Source organism: Pseudorca crassidens, chromosome 4 (assembly GCF_039906515.1).
Source record: "Pseudorca crassidens isolate mPseCra1 chromosome 4, mPseCra1.hap1, whole genome shotgun sequence".
NCBI lineage: Eukaryota > Metazoa > Chordata > Mammalia > Artiodactyla > Delphinidae > Pseudorca > Pseudorca crassidens.
Window position 1 is genome coordinate 109,892,088 of NC_090299.1, and position 18,040 is coordinate 109,910,127.

Genomic DNA, 18,040 nt, shown 5'->3' on the forward strand with positions numbered 1-18,040 from the left:
ATAATATTTTGCTAAAAATAGTGATTATTATAGTTTCCATTTATTGTTACCCATTCTGTACCACTGTTTTCCATGAAGGGAAAAAAATTTCATCAATGAAGATGAGAAATTATCCGATACTCTGGTTTTAGAAGATTAAGACCTTGAGAATGAGTACAGAGAATTGAAGCACTCTTCTACAGCTATCTTTTAACTGTTAGTCTTGTAAATCATATAAATTCTCTTACAAGGTAATACACAAATATGTACAAATGAGAAAATAAGCCCAGAAAGGGTAAGTGACTCATTCAAGATTATACAGCTACATGAGCAGGAAAACCACCTGGCTTCCAAACAGTCTTTTCTTTGCACTGCATCATTTCTCCAATCTGAAGGGGTAGAAGAAATGCAGCATAGTATACTTTGTGTTAAATTCCAAACAGTTTGGCATTGGACATATAACATGACATCAGCAAGTTATTTGGCACTGTTCAAAACAGGTGGAATTTAACAACATATCACACTCAAGGTCTTCATCTGTTGCTGGATCCATGTTACTATTTAGGCAAAAAGTTGAAGAAGGAAAGAAATGCAAATGATGCACCGAAGTATTTCCTATGTACTTATCTCTTAAATAATTTACAGCATTTTTAATAATTCAAGTATCAGTTTTCAAATACTTGGTTGTTTAAAGTTTCCTAGACAATTGTTAGTTCAAAATCTTAATTACCTCTAGTAAATTATCAAGGCATTTTAGATTTTCCTCTCAAAACTGTAAAGGGAATGAAAAAAATTTTATGTATTATCATCTTTCAGAAAGAAACAATGGCAAATGGAAAAACAGATTGATGTTACATGTCTCAATGTTATCAGTAATTCTTTTTTTAATTGTTTCAAGGAAATTTGTGCGTGAATACTGGTAACAAATATCAAATTCAAGGCAGTATTTCCCAAATGAGGTAACCTTTTAATAGGTACAAGTGATAGCGGAAGCTGAAACAGTAAGTCTAAAGATAAACAACAAGGACATACTATATAGCACAGGGAGCTATACTCAATATTTTGTAATAACCTATATAAGAATCTGGAAAAAAATATATATATATGTAAAACGGAATCACTTTGCTGCACACCTGAAACTAACACAACATTGTAAATCAACTATACTTCAATTAAAAAAAGTAATAAATATTAAAAAAAAAAGAAATCTAAAGATGCAGTTTAGTACAGTGGTTAAAAGCATTGACTGTGAAGCCAGATAATCTCTATGTCTTGGTTTCCTCATCTATAAAAATGAGGAAATAGCTCTATTCCTACCTCTGAGGATTGCTTTAAAAATTAAATAAGATAATCAGTATAAATAAAAGAAACTGGCAGACATGTAAACACTATGAAAGTAATAGCTATTGTTATTCTAAAATTTGTTAAAAAAAAAAATCAGCAACCCACTAGAAGAATTTAGCATATCCTGACCTCAAATACTTCAGGGCCCTGTACTAATTATTAAACAAATGAAAAATCTCTATTAAAAAGTCACAGAAAAGATATGAAAGTAGGTACAAATAAGTGAGAAGAAGGGGTTCAAATATCTTTCAAATTCACTTAATTCATTTACTTAAAATAACATGCCATGCTGGTAATAAATAGGCTTGTATCAATAAAAACATTGAAATGATTTGTTATAATAGGCACCAAACAGGAAAATATAGGAAAATAGTCACAGGCGTTTAGTAGATGATTCCCTATCTAATGTATCAAACCTAAGTTATTAACTACAGGATACAATCTCTATGAGAATCCATATATTTCAGTCTTCTATTGGAGGTTCCTTCAAATTTTCCACTGTAAAACTGGCAGCCTTTATGAGGCAAAAATATACTTCTCTCTTTTCCTCAGGATGATAACCAAAGGAATCTGCCTCTAACCATCTAGTCACTCAGCCAGCGTTCAACAGATAGCCTTCTATGAAATAATGCCATTTGCAGCAACATGGATGGACTTAAAGGTTATCATACTAAGTGAAGTAAGTCAAAAAGAGAAAGACAAATACCATATGATATCACTTATATGTGGAATCTAAAATATGACACAAGTGAACCTATCTATGAACAGAAATAGACTTACAGACATAGAGAACAGACTTGTGGTTGCCCAGGGGGAACGGAAAGGGGGAGGGGCAGTGGGGGAGACATGGATTTGGAGTTTGGGGTTAGTAGATGCAAACTGTTATATATATAGAATGGATAAACAAGGTCCTACTGTACAGCACAGAGAACTATATTCAATATCCTGTGATAAACCATAATGAAAAAGAATATAAAAAAGAATGTATGTATGTATAACTGACTCACTTTATTTTAACTCAACTATACTTCAATAAAAATAGATAAATAAAAGAATGAAATAAACAGTCACAAAATAAACTCTTCACAACTCCAAACCAAAAAAAAAAAAAAAAAAAAAGGGAGAGATAGCCTTCTAAGTGTGTTACGGCTCTGCACCCTCAAGTAGGAAATGCAGTTCCTAAATCCAATGCGCACAATATCATAAACCCAGTAAGAGAGAAATACTAATATTGCAAAGGATTACAGAAACAGAGAAATATGACAATAATATAAATATTTCCAGGACACTTAATGATTTATGAAGTACCTATCCATTCATTATCTCCTTTAATTCTTGTCGCTAACTCTGAACAGATAATCTTTTCCATTTTAAACTCAAGAATACTAAAAGCACAGAGGTCTCTACAAGATTGTTCATGTATTTTAATAAGCAGTCATCATCTTATCTTTGACTGTATTTTCATCAACTATATTACAGCCCTGAAAAAACAAAGGTCATGTTTTCTGTTTTCCATTTCAGGTCATGACCGCTTTCCATTGTCCTGTCTCAGTCAATCCTTTAACTCCCTACCTCCATAAGCTCTGTGCGTGTCCTCCCTTATCTATCCTTGCATATCTCTGCCTCATATATACCATACTAGATTGTGATTTTCCTACTAGAGCTCTGAGTGGGATAGAAACTGTATGTCTTTGAGACTATTGTGACTAGCACAGCATTTGTCACGAAGCAAATGCTCAGTAAACATTTAGTGAATGAATGACTAAATAAACATATAGAATGTTAATTTAAAAAGATGAAAAGTTCATAAAATGAATGATTCTGAAAAAGGTCAACTAGCAAAAAAAATCTACTTTCTTTTTTACACAAAAACTAATATTTTACTTCATGAAAATATATAAATATAGTATCATATTCAAGTATATACTCTTTAATATTTTTAATGTAATTTGGCAAAAGAAGCATAAAGAATAATACAGTAAACATTCTTATTTTCAATACACAGCCTAAGAAATAAAACATTACCAGTAGTTTTAAACTTTTATATTACCTGTCTATTTCAGGGTCAAACCAAAGACAATTTCAAATGTGTGGGAATTAAAGAAATAAGTACACTATTATGCTTCATTTCCTTAACTCACTTTTCTGTTTTGAAGAATATTGCACAACCATCCACATGCTTTCTCTCCTGCTCAGACATGATTTTGGCACGTGACTTTGGAGAAAAAAATCCATCATATCCACGCTCCTTCAATGCTGGCAGAAAGAGAGTGAAGTATTGCTCTGTTTCCACTTCCTGAGATGACAAAGAAACATTATCATTGACATGACAGAGGAAAACTAAGATATAAAAACGTGCAGCATTGTGAGTAAGGTGTGACCAAGTTAAAATACTTCACTTAAAAAATATTATCTAAGTACCTTATCTTATTGATAGCAGCCACCATTTGACAATGGCAGCTTTTTAAAACCTAAGAGAACCAGAAAATAACGTGATTTTCTCATGCTCACACAGGTAGTTGTTCCCAAGTCTCTTGACTCCCAATTTAGAATTCATTCCACTATACTTCACTTCCTCAACTGGTAAATGAACAATTGAAAGTTGGTCATATTATAGATTAGGTGGTATGGAATAGCAAATTTTATATTATAAAGAGGTAATTTTAAAAATTATTTCAAATTTCTCAACTGTGGTAGAAAGAAATGATACTCAAGAGTGAAAAGCTTAAGATCTACCAACAAAAAATTCTACTTAAGGAATTTTTAGGTACCTGAATACCAATAATCCAATGGTCTGTGTTAAAGTAGTAATTATTAAGTTAGACCCATAACATATTTTTAACAAATCTTTCCAAATGAAATAATCAAGTGTGAAGATAATGATTTATGTATGCTAATGCTCATAACAACATGATTTTGTAACAGTGAAAACATAAACAGCCTGAATGTCCAACAGTAGGGAAAATGCTAAATCAATTAATATATATTCATATAATTGGCTTTGAGGAATTTTAGTAACATAGGAAGTGTGTTAAGTGCAATAAACAAGGTACAAAACACATCAATGGTGTGATCTCTATTTTGAAAACATATCTGTACATATCTGTAAATAAATAGGCAAGTGAATTTTTTTTAAAGTGTACAAGAAATACTTCAGAAGTTTTAACCCAGCAACTATATTTGGGATATGGGATTAGGTGTTTTCCTCCATTATTCTTTTTTTTTTTCTTGCGGTACGCGGGCCTCTCACTGTTGTGGCCTCTCCCGTTGTGGACCACAGGCTCCGGACGCGCAGGCTCAGTGGCCATGGCTCATGGACCCAGCCGCTCGGCGGCATGTGGGATCTCCCGGACCAGGGCACGAACCCATGTCCCCTGCATCAGCAGGCGGACTCTCAACCACTGCGCCACCAGGGAAGCCCCCTCCATTATTCTTTATATTTTTTCAAAATTTCTAACTTCTCTAGAAGTTGTAGAAATATCTGAGGTGCTTATTAAAATTGTTCTTTTTTTTTAAGAGGAGAGAAAATAATTGCTTTGGGTTTTCCTTCGAACACAGGAACTCTCCCAAAAGTAAGATCTTCTATAATTTTTAGGTTCACCTTTAAGTTAAAGACAATTTAATTTCTATAGTGTTACCTGAAGACTAATGATATCTGCGTCACAGTTAACAATTTCTTCCATAATTCCCTTTTTCCTGTATTCCCAGTTTAATGCCCAGGATGGGCAATAGCCATATAGCTGCCGGGTGGCGTATTTATCACATAACACATTGTAACACATAACCGTGAATGATGCTAAGAAGTGGGAGAAAAAAACAACAGACAAAAGGGAGAAAATTAGGCAATGTTTTCTAAAGCAATATCACATATACACCTACACAAGCACACATGCCACACAAACATACCCCAAATATCATCATCGTGAAATGCCTTGGGCAAGATTCCATTAAACTATACCTATAAAACTTCACTGGAATCCATCACATCAAAGTCCTTTTACCAGAATTAGACTAATACTTCATATTTGTGATTTTTTAGAATATTTTAATAAAAGTTCAACTTTTAAATCAGAATGTCATTTTTTTGCACATAATTTACTGAGCAAAACTTTTCTCTATAAATGGAATAAAAGTAAATTTTAATTTTTCTCGTTAAAAGGCTCTAATTTCATTAACTTGTATTAACAAAATATCCATACTTAATACTTTTTTGGGCCTCTTAATGCTCTCACTGCTCTAAGCCAGAAGAATATGGACTAACAAAGTTCAGTCATAAGAGAATCCTTTTTTACCAAATCAAATGTTCATTTCTAAAACTAAATTCTCATTTTAAAATGCCTATAAAAGGACTACAAGCAAACTAATAGGAAAACGCAGCTTGTATCCCTGCTACTCAAAAATGTGCTCTAAGTACCAGCAGCATCAGTTACCACCTAGGAACTCAGTACTGAAGAATTTCTGCCTTCACAAAGACTTAATGAATTGGAACCTGCAATTTAACAAACTCCCCAGGTGATTCGTATGCACATGCACACCAGTTTGAAAAGCCCTGATTTTTATCATTAATTCTCTATCCCGGCTGTCCATTAGAATCAGTTTGTAGAACTTTTTAAAAAAAATGCTGATACTCAGCGCCCTACTCCAGACTAATTAAGTTAGTATATTAGGATTTGGGTATTAATATTTTTAAACAGCTTCCCAGGTGATTGTAATGGGCAGACACAGTTGAGAATCAAGTACTTAATAAAAGGTGAGGAATCCAAGAATGAAGTAACACTTGATTGAAGTTGATTCAAAGTCAGATGATGGGAAAGGTATTAAGAGAAACTTAGTTCAACGGTCCCCTGGAAATCTGACTGGTGGCCATTTTGTATACTGGTACCTCTTTTCACTATCTGGGATTAATTCTTACATAGTTTAATTACCATTATAGTTTTGTGGCTATAAATCACCCTTAACCATTGTTAGTTATTATACACATCTCCCTATGCATCAGAAGTAAAAGGCATTTTTAATATCTTTTTTTTTGTTTTTTGTAGCACTGATTCTACTCACGGAAGTCAGACATCCCAAGAAAAATCCATAGTGGTTTTTCAAAAAGGAAAACGCAAGAACACATTACTTGAGAATTCAACAACTAATGAAAACTTGTTTCTGTTGTTCCTCTTCTTAATGGAAATGAAGGTATGTGATATTAGGAAAGATCTTCTTCAAGATTATGTTAACTCGTGCTCAGAAAGGGATTACTTTGAAGAACTAGAAAATGGTGTTTTTAATATCATTTTAATACCAGAAAGGGAACAATTAATTACACATTAAGGAAGGCTAAACACAAAATAAATCTGCCTAACTTAAGGCTTTGTAGAAAAACTGAGGTATTCGTTCTACTCAGACCATCAATGTGAATCCTGATAACAGAAGTGTTATTCTTGATAACACTGATACAGTACCTCTTAGAACAGGCTGATACTATGGCTCCAGAGTGTGGTGGTTTTAAAATTATTACCTCTAGAAGATACAGAAATGTACTAATATGATAATATTTCTCAGTGTTATTAAAATATAAATAGAACCATGAACACATTACACTTCGCACATCTCCCGATACCTAAGCAAATGATTTTTTCTGAATCCTTCCACTTCTTAGCTTAAATTAAAAAAAAAAAAAAAAGACGGGCTTTATATTGTTGTAAAAGTACATAATAAATTCTGTGGTTTACTCTTTAAAATTAAGTATCAGTATTCAGTGATTGGTTTGCCTTCATATTAAAACAGTAAAATTTTCATTTTTAAAACAAAATTAGGTATCATGAAAACTATCACTTGTGATTAAGAAGAATATTAATTCATAACAACTTATTTTAAGCAGAATTCCCAATCATAAAATGTCTAATGAGCAGTAAGAAGCCCTATAAATGTCAAATCATCATTGGTCTGCACCAAAAGACAAAGGTTTCTATTTCCTACATTACTGCAGTTCTAGAAATGCTAAATCATATAATTAAACTGCTCAAATCTTCACCCTATATCATTTCTATACCCTTGGCCTGGTATCGTATTTTGTTTCCAATACAGTAAATTGAACTCAGTCTAAATTATCCTTCTACAAAGCATTATCAGCCTACCCACTCAAGAAAGATAAAGTATCTAAGTAGTTTAAAATTTTTCAGAAGAAAATTCATTACTACTCATTTTTCTTAAATCACCAAACCCTATGTGAAGATGCCACTTGGAAAGCTCTATTACACGAACTAATTTTAAAACCAAGAGCTGCATCATTGTGAAAGGTATGAGATCCCTGTACATAAGCCTTAGGGCAGACTTTTAAGTCTATTGATCAGTATTTTAAAACGCATCTACTCAGGGGAGGTAAAATGAAGGCCTGTCAATTTTATCACAAAGCCCAAATGGCATTTCAAGTATATCTGAAAAAAGTCAAGGAAGAATAAGAAAAACTATTTACCTGATGGCAGAATTTGGTCTCGTTCTTTTAATGTAATCCATGGCCTCGGAGGAAGCTGCTCTGGATGAACTGGAAAAAATATATATTCTTTTAAACATATTTTCATGTCTTTCTAAAATCAGTATCATTTGCTTTGTAATGTCAAATCAGCTTCTGTTTTCTCTTCAGCTATAATGCCTCACAAACTGACTTAAAAATATAGTACAGAAATATAACGAAGATTTAGAAGCTGAAGAAAGTTGACGAAGAGTTCTGCATAAAACACTTAACTAATATCCAAAAAGAACATGAGGAAATTCAGTAGTGGCATTTATACTTACACAGTATTTATAAAAAAGTACCTATTTAAAACCTTAAGTAAGGGTGCTTCCATGTCCTGGCTATTGTAAATAGTGCACAGTGAACATTTTGGTACATGACTCTTTGAATTATGGTTTTCTCAGGGTATATGCCCAGTAGTGGGATTGCTGGGTTATATGGTAGTTCTGTTTTTAGTTTTTTAAGGAACCTCCATACTGTTCTCCATAGCGGCTGTATCAATTTACATCCACCAACAGTGCAAGAGGGTTCCCTTTTCTCCACACCCTCTCCAGCATTTATTGTTTGTAGATTTTCTGATGACCGCCATTCTGACTGGTGTGATACCTCATTGTAGTTTTGATTTGCATTTCTCTAATGACTAGTGATGTTGAGCATCCTTTCATGTGTTCGTTGGCAATCTGTGTATCTTCTTTGGAGAAATGTCTATTTAGGTCTTCTGCCCATTTTTGGATTGGGTTGTTTGTTTTTTTGATATTGAGCTGCATGAGCTGCTTGTATATTTTGGAGATTAATCCTTTGTCAGTTGCTTGTTTGCAAATATTTTCTCCCATTCTGAGGGTTTTCTTTTGGTCTTGTTTATGGCTTCCTTTGCTACACAAAAGCTTTTAAGTTTCATTAGGTCCCATTTGTTTATTTTTATTTTTATTTCCATTTCCCCAGGAGGTGGGTCAAAAAGGATCTTGCTGTGATTTATGTCACAGAGTGTTCTGCCTATGTTTTCCTCTAAGAGTTTTATAGTGTCTAAAGGCAGGACAGGAATAAAGACGCAGACACAGAGAATGCAGTTGAGGACACGGGGAGGGGGAAGGGTAAGCTGGGATGAAATGAGAGAGTAGCACTGACATGTATACACTACCAAATGTAAAACAGATAGCTAGTGGGAAGCAGCTGCATGGCACAGGGAGATCAGCTGGGTGCTTTGTGACCACCTAGAGGGGTGGGATAAGGAGGGTGGGAGGGAGACGCAAAAGGGAGGGGACATGGGGATATATGTACACATATAACTGATTCACTTTGTTATACAGCAGAAACTAACACAACATTGTAAAGCAATTATACTCCAATAAAGATGTTAAAAAAACAAAAACAAAAACTTAAGTAAGGTGTTATGTCTTAATTACACATATAAATTGTGTTGACCCAGCTTTGTTCCCAGCTGGTAAATCAAAGCTATGTGAAGTTTCAACACACTGACGAACAAAATATTCAAATATTTTTAAAATAAAAAAAACAAATATGCATGCATAATAAAAATTACTGAATTTTCTAACAGGGCTTTCATTTCCTAATTTTACTCTTTCTCTCTTTCATAATGTCAATGCAAAGCAAGAGATTAGAGCTACATTATACAGAAAAAAGGAAGGCACTGGTTAAACATTAACTGCTCAGATATGATTGTCAATACTATGGAACTAAATGTTACCAAACTATCAGATGAAAGAAAATTCCTAAATTAAGATTTAACTTCCTCTTTTTCTTCTCCCTTTTAAACACATTTGCAGTTACAGAACAATTTGATTAGAGTTTACAGATTTACCCAGGGAATCAGTGGATAAGAAATGTATTCCTTTAAAACAAAAACACTCCATCATCATCCAGCCATAGAAATTTTGACCACAGTATCCAAGACCTCTAAAAAAAGTTTCACTTTACTAATCATTTTGATGTTCTGAAGTCTACCTAAAAAGGATGCCTGTTTTAGCAGCCATGCTTTTCACAAAGTGAAATGAACGTTATTTTGCACAGTCCATATGAAGGTCATCATAAGATGACAAACAAACCATCCAGCTGGTCCAACACACTGAATCCTGGAAAATAATCATGCCTGCTAGGAGTGCCATGCCAGAATCTTGGCAACTACCTCAAAAAATGGAAAGCTCATTATGTAAATATAATGAAGAGTAAACAAGGAACTTTTTAGCTGCTGGGATCCTAATTAGCAAATGGTTAAACATTCAGACAGCACAAAAGATATCAAAATAAGACAAGTAAGGTGATGTCAACATTCTGACGCTTCCCATATCTTAACTGATACAGCACAATATATCAGTGTAAGTAAAACGTATAATATTCCCCAACAACAACCAAAGAACAAAAACATAGGAAAAAATACTCTATCTCACCAGTAACCAGGAAACATTAAAAAATGAGATAGCATGTCTTTATCCAAATTGACAAAAAAAAATTTTAAGTTTACTAACATCAGGGTTGGTGAAAGGGATAAGAAACAGATACTTGCATGTACAACTGGTGGGAATACAAATTGGTACAGCTCTCTGGGAGGACAAACTGGCATCATCTTTTAAAATTTAAAACATTCATGTCCCTGTGACCCAGCAATTCTATTTCTTGGTATCAACCCTATCTGCTTAAAGCAGCATTCAAATAGATATTCATTATGCCACTGTTTGTGACAGCAAAAGCAATGGTAAATGGTTATTATCCATTTCACAGAAGTCTATGCTACAGTTTAAAAGAAAAAAGATACATGTGTGCTAAAGTGGAAAGGTATATAAGAAATACTGTTGAGTGAGAAAAAAGTAGAAAAATATATATGATACATTTTAATTAAATAATAAGATACATTATAATAATAGGATATATTTTATTAGAAAAAAATTTAAAACACACATGCAAAGTAATACCATAAAACTTCTACTGGTATAATTTTTATATGTAATGTCTATAGACATGCCTACAAGGATACACATCCAACTTACAAGTGTGTTTACTTACACGGAGGGGACTGGAATTAAAGGTAGTGGTCAAAGGAAAATCTAGTCTTAACCGGAATTTAAGTATTTCTTACAAGGAGAATAATATATTCATGTGTGGCACATACTTAAGATTGACTTTTTTCAAAGATAAAATTGCATAGCCGATGATATGACAAAGGAGAGGAATACAGAGTTATATGGGCCAACTATCAAATCAGATAAAGACTGTTTAATAGATAAATCTACATGGTCCTAGACACAGCACAAGGATTCGGATCAAAATTGAAGATAAGTCTATTCTCATTATGAAAAGAAGAACAGCAGTTGACATCTTAATACGTCTTTCAGCATCATACCTCTAAGGTGATAAAAACAATTCTCCCATTTTTATCTCCCACACATGCCACACTAAGTGCGAGACAGCCCTGAAGCCACCAGGAATAGACCCAGGGTGGCGAGGCATGCAAGGAAAGTTCTGATTTCCCACACCTCCCAGTGGCTGGCAGCACTGGGCCTGGTCTCCCCACAGAGAGGGTGCCAGCTGAGCCTGGGAGGACCAACAGAACCCACATGCTAAACCTAAATTGGCTGCCTGCTATTGAGGTTTTTAAAAGGTCATGACTCTCCTAACAGAATATTCAAACTATCCAGGGCACAACTGAAAATCACTGGTCATACCAAAGACCAGGAAAATCACAACTTAAGTGAGAAAAGACTACCAACAGACAACAACACAGAGATGATTCAGATGTTGAAATTATCTGACAGAAATTTTAGAGCAGCTATCATAGAGCTGCTACGAAAAGTAATTACAAATTCTCTTGAAAACTGAAAAAACAGAAAACCCAAGGAAAGAAGTGGAAGGGCACAATAATAATGATAACCAAAGATAAAATGATTGAATTTGAGAACACATCAAGAGAATTTACTCAATAGGAACAATAAAAAGGAAACTGAAAAAAAAAATGAACAGAGCTTGAGAAACCTGTGGGACTGTAACAGTAGATCTAAGATTCATATCATCAGAGTTCAGAAAGAGAATGCAGACTTAAAAGTATTCTAAGAGATAATGACTAAAAACTCTCAAATTTAATAAAAACATAAATCTACAAGTTTAAGAGGATGTGCAAACTTCAAACAATAAAACCAAAGTAAGCCACACCAAACACATCATAATGAAACTGCTAAAAATTAAAGACAAAAACCTCAGAGAAATGACACATTACCTAAAGGGGAACAATAAGTTTCTTTTCTAAAACCATGGTGCCAGAGGAAGTGATAAAGTGCTAAAAGAAAAGAACTGTCAACCTCAAATTCTGTATCCAGCAGAACTTTCCTTCATAAATCAAGGAAAAATAAAGACGTTATCAAAGGAAAACTACAAGACTTTGTTGCTAGCAGACCAGCCCTTATAGAATGACTAGAGGAAGCTCTCTAAACAGAAAGAACGTAACAGAAGAAATGGAACATCAAAATGGAAGGAACAGAGAATGACTAATATTAAGGATAAATATAACAGATTAATCTTCTCCGCATAAGCTTCTTAAATCGTATCTGACGGCTGAAACAAAAATTGTAACGCCTGTGTGGTACCTAGTACAGGTAGAGGAAATACTAGGGACAATAATATTTTAAAAGTGGGGAGGGTGGGGGGCTTCCCTGGTGGCGCAGTGGTTGAGAATCTGCCTGCCAATGCAGGGGAGACGGGTTCGAGCCCTGGTCTGGGAGGATCCCACATGCTGCGGAGCAACTGGGCCCGTGAGCCACAATTACTGAGCCTGTGTGTCTGGAGCCTGTGCTCCGCAACAACAGAGGCCGCGATAGTGAGAGGCCCGCACACCGCAATGAAGAGTGGCCCCCGCGTGCCACAACTAGAGAAAGCCCATGCACAGAAACGAAGACCCAACACAGCCATAAATAGATAAATAAATAAAAATTAAAAAAATTAAAAAGTGGGGAGGGTGAAGGGACACAAATGGAAGTAGGGCATCAATAATTCACTTAAAGTGATAAGACACCATTATCAATAGACTGTGCTACGTATGTATATTGTGATATCTAAAGTTACGACTAAGAAAACTATACAAGACAATATACTCTAAAACAGCATAAATAAAATATGGAATCCTAAAAAAATGTTTAAGTAACCCACAAGAAACCAAGAAGAGATAAATGAAGGAGAAACAAAGGAAACAAACAGAATACAAGTATCAAAATGGCTGATTCAAGTTCTACATATCAATAATTATTTTAAATGTACATGGTCTAATAAATACACAAATTAAATGAGTGGAATCTTGGCAGAGTAGATAAAAATCATGACATATAAGTCAACTGTACACTAATAAAAGAAATTCACTTCACATACACATAGTGAAGCTGAATCTAAGAGTACGTAAACATTAAACAAACCAAAAAAAAGCAGAGTGGTTATGTTAACATCAGATAAAGTAGACTTAAGAGCAAAAAAGATACTAGGAACAAGGGAGGTTATTACACAATGATAAAAAGATCAATTCATCAAGAAGATGTAGCAATCCTCAATATGTATACATAAACAACACCACTTCAAAATACATGAAGCAAAGACTGACTAAGCTGAAAGGAGAAACAGACAAATCCACAACTATGGTTGGCAATTTTAGCACTATAACATCTGGTAAGACTACTAGACAGAAAGTTACAAAAAATATAGAGGAATTAAATACCACCAGCAACTGGCATGATCTAATTTGCATGTGAAGAATACTCCACCCAACAAACCACAAGATAGACAATAAAACAAACCTCAAGAAATTTAAAAGAATTGAAATAATACAGAAGGTTTCCCAACTGGTCCCAAACTGGAATCAAACAAAAAGTTAGTAACAGACAACAGGAAATTAAGTAACATATTTCTAAATAATCCATGAGTCAAAGAGGAAGACTCAGAGGAAATTTTTTTTAAAATACACTGGACAGAATGAAAATGAAAATACAACATATCAAAATGTATGGAATACAGCTAAAGTAGTTCTGAGAGGGAAATTATAGTGTATAGTGCTACATTCTTACATTGAAAATGAGAAAAGATTTCAAATCGACAATCTAAGTTGTTACTTCAAACAAGAAAAAGAACAAAATAAACCCGAAGTAAGAAGACAGAAGAAACTACTAAGATATAGGGATACAAAAAAGTTTAACATAGAAAAAACAGAAAAAAGATATACAGTGCAAATTCTAACCAAAATAGAACTCACGCAGCTATATTTTTTCATGTAGCTATATTAATATGAAAGTAATAAGAATAGCATAATGATAAAAGCTTCAAATAACCAGAAAGATGAAACACATGAAAATATATTCTCAATATATATAATTAAAAGTTGCAAGAACTACAAGAAGAAATAAACAAATCTGTAATCAAAGTGGGATATTTTAACATAGCTCTATTAGTAATAAATAAAAACAAAGTAATCACTAAGTACATATAACACATTCAAATTAGCAAACTTTAATATACATAGGATGCTGTACCAAACAACTACAGAATTCACATTCTTTTAAAGTACATATTTAACATTTATAAAAAGTAATTAAGCATGAGCTGGCTAATATATAACATATTTTTAGAATTTAAACCAGAGTACGTTCCTTGACCACAATGGAATTAAGCTAGGAATCAATGACAAAGAAAACTAGAAAAACTCCCCTAAAAATAAAAAAATAAACTTCTAAATGACTCATCAGTCAAAGAAGAAATGAGTGCTTGGAGAAATATGCTGAACTGAATGATAATGAAAATTATACAAATTAAAACTTGAAGGATACAGCTAAAAGTCATGTTTAGAGGGAGATTTAATAATGAATACATCAGAGGAAAAAAATGTCTAAAAGTGAAAGATTTAAGTGTTATAAGAAGTTAGAAAGAAAACAGCAAATGAAACCCAAAGAAAGCAGAAAGTAAAGATAAGAAATTACTGATAGTGGGAAAAAAAGTATGATAGAGATGACCAAAAAAGCTAAAAATTGGTTCTTTTCTTCAAAGAAAATATTGATAAATCCCTGGACAAGACTATTCATGAAATAAATAGAGGCAACACAAACAACTAGTATCTGGAATGGAAAAGAGACATCACAATATATTAAATGGACATTAAAACCTCATAAAAAGATATTCTGAACAACTGTATGCCAATAAATTTGAAAAATTAGATAAAATATTCAAATTACCAAAAAAAACTTTCAGAAACTGATAAAAAGAGAAATGGAAAATCGGACAAGTATTATAGTTATTAAAGAAATTAAATCAGTAATTGAAACTGCCTACAAAGGAACCCCAGGCTCAGATGTATTCTACCAAATATTTAAGAAAGAAAGAATACCAATCTTAAATAAACTCTTCTAAATAACAGAAAATGATAAAATAATCCCCTAAAACTTTAATGAGGCCAACATAACCTTTATATTAAAACTTGACAAGAAAAATTACTGGCCAGTCTCGCTCAAACACACATGCAAAAAATCCTAAGTAAAAGATCAGCAAATAGAAACAGGGATATATAAAAAGAATAATAATATATTACAAGTTACTTGGACTTATTCCAGGAATACAAAGGTGGTAATATGAAAAACCATCAATGCAATTACCAAATTATCAGAATAAAGGACAAAAATTTTATACTCATCTTAACAGAAAAAAAGCATCTGATAAAACTCAACATTTATTCATATTAAAAAATAACAGGGCTTCCCTGGTGGCGCAGTGGTTAAGAGTCCGCCTGCCGATGCAGGGGACACGGGTTCGTGCCCCGGTCTGGGAAGATCCCACATGCCGTGGAGCGGCTGGGCCCGTGAGCCGTGGCCGCTGAGCCTGCGCGTCTGGAGCCTGTGCTCCGCAACGGGAGAGGCCACAGCAGTGAGAGGCCCGCGTACCGCAAAAAAATAAAAAAATAACAGACTCTCTTAGCAAACTAGGAATAGAAGAAAACCCTTAATCTGATTAAACTATCAATATAAAAACTACAGTGAATGGGCTTCCTTGGTGGCGCAGTGGTTGAGAGTCCGCCTGCCGTTGCAGGGGACACGGGTTTGTGCGCCATTCCGCAAGAATCCCACATGCCGCGGAGCGGCTGGGCCCATGAGCCATGGCCGCTCAGCCTGCATGTCCGGAGCCTGTGCTCCACAACGGGAGAAGCCACAACAGCGAGAGGCCCGCGTACCGCAAAAAAAAACAAAAACTACAGTGAACGTCCTACTTAAATATAAATTATTAAAAGCTAATAAATTATGAAATTAAATGATAACCATTATGATCACTTTTAGTTAGCAGTTTACTGGTGGTCTTAGCAAGTGCAATAAAGAAAAAGAATAAAGGATATAAGAATTAGAAAAATAATATTAAAAGTAGAATTTACAGATGATATGCTTGCGTAAATTGACATTAAAATGCATTAGGATTAAAATGAATTGAGCAAAGTGGTTGAATACATATTTAGCAAGTGTTCAGCAAGGTGGGAATACCACGAAGTATACAAAACTCAATTGCACTCCACAAAACAGCAATATCCATTAAGATACTATTTATTTTCAAAAAGACTATAAAAGCATCAAAAAAGTCAATACCTAGAATAAATGTAATAAAAACGCACAAGACCAATACACAGAAACCTAAAACTAAATAAATTAGAGAAGGCACAATAAATAAAAGAATATTCTACACTGTTAGATTAGAAAACCCAGTGTTGCAAACATGTCAATTCTTTCCAAAGCAATCTACAGTTGACCCTTGAACAATACAGGGGTTAGGGGCCCTGACTCCTGTACAGTCAAAAATTTGCATATAACCTTACAGTCAGCCCTTCATATCCACGGTTCCACATCCACAGATTCAACCAAACGTGGATCCTATAGATCCTATTTTTGAAAAACAAATCTGCATATAAGTGGACCCGTGCAGTTCAAACCTGTGTTGTTCAAGAGTCAACTGTATCCCCAATCAAAATCCCTACACTTGGGTGAGGGGAGAAATTTGAAAAGCTGTTTCTAGCAATTTTAATGAAAATACAAGGCAAAAGAAGCATGGGGCCAAAACTAGCCAAGACTTTATAATCAAATCAAGAGGGAAGACTTACTCTACTGTATCTCAAAACATTTTACAAAACTGCCATAATTAAGAACAATGTTATACTGCCATAAAGACTAGATGAAGAGAACAAAAAATAGAGAATCTAGAAATACCATAAGAACACTGATGATTCATGACAAAGATGGCACAAAAAAACAGTAATGAAAGGACAGTCTTTTCAATAAATGGCTAAGGGTTAATTTAATACACACATGGAAAAACTGACTCCTGTGTTACACAAACTCAATTCTGGGAAGACTATAGCTCTAAGTGTTACAAGTAAAAAATGGAGTTTTTAGATACTAGCATAGGAGAATACATTCATGAGCTTGAGGTAGAGAAAAATTCTTAAAGAGAACACAAAAGCAGTACCACACTAGAAAGATCAATAAAGCAGAGTATGTTAAATTTTTTCTGTTCATCAAGAGACAAATTAAGAGAGTGGAAAATCAACAAGAGCACCAGAAAAGGTATTTGCAACATATGTATCAACAAAGAGCTTATATCTAAAACACATGAAAAACGCCTTAAAAATTACACACACACACACCACACGTGCCATATGGCTGGGTCAACAGGCTATATCCATAGAGACAAGAGATACTTAATTTTTAAACAAGAAGGAAATAACATACACATGCTTTGTATACAACTTAACAGCCACATATTCTTACTTTCTTACTAAAAGGACTTCTCTAATAAGTTTGTTATCTCTCTCTCATCAATCAACCAAAAAACTTTTAAATTACATTAATTTGATTTCACCTTATTGTAAATCTTACGATTTTTTTAAAATTTTGTATGTAGGTGGGTGTCTTCTATAATACAATTAAAAAGAGTACAGCCAAAATATTGTGATGATGGCCTCTATTGGGATCTAGATTTCTCTAACTCTGTTTTAAGATTCTGTATTTCAGAAAGGTATTATTCCAAGAAAAATATCTGAATTTAGTAGCATCTCCATTCTTTTAAATATATTTTGAGTGTTTAAACAAACAAACAAGTTTTAAGTCAAATACTTAATAGCTTTCTTACATTAAAAATTTTTCATTTGGAATACCACTATTTTGATCAGATAAATCTGGTGTTCTTAATTAAAATCTTGCTTTC

The 18,040-nt window shown here is 33.8% G+C and overlaps 1 protein-coding gene across 4 annotated transcripts in view; it reads right to left on the reverse strand.

Moving 5' to 3' along the window:
* The window catches only part of CNOT6L (CCR4-NOT transcription complex subunit 6 like), a 119,458-nt gene that overhangs the window by 24,500 nt on the left and 76,918 nt on the right, over positions 1-18,040 (reverse strand). For all 4 annotated transcript variants that reach the window (XM_067736336.1, XM_067736335.1, XM_067736334.1 and 1 more), the window contains 3 exons: positions 7,787-7,855; positions 4,962-5,119; positions 3,465-3,619 (listed from right to left, as the gene is read on the reverse strand). In XM_067736336.1, coding sequence (XP_067592437.1) covers positions 3,465-3,619; positions 4,962-5,119; positions 7,787-7,855 — 382 coding nt within the window. The remainder of the gene's footprint in view (positions 1-3,464; positions 3,620-4,961; positions 5,120-7,786; positions 7,856-18,040) is intronic.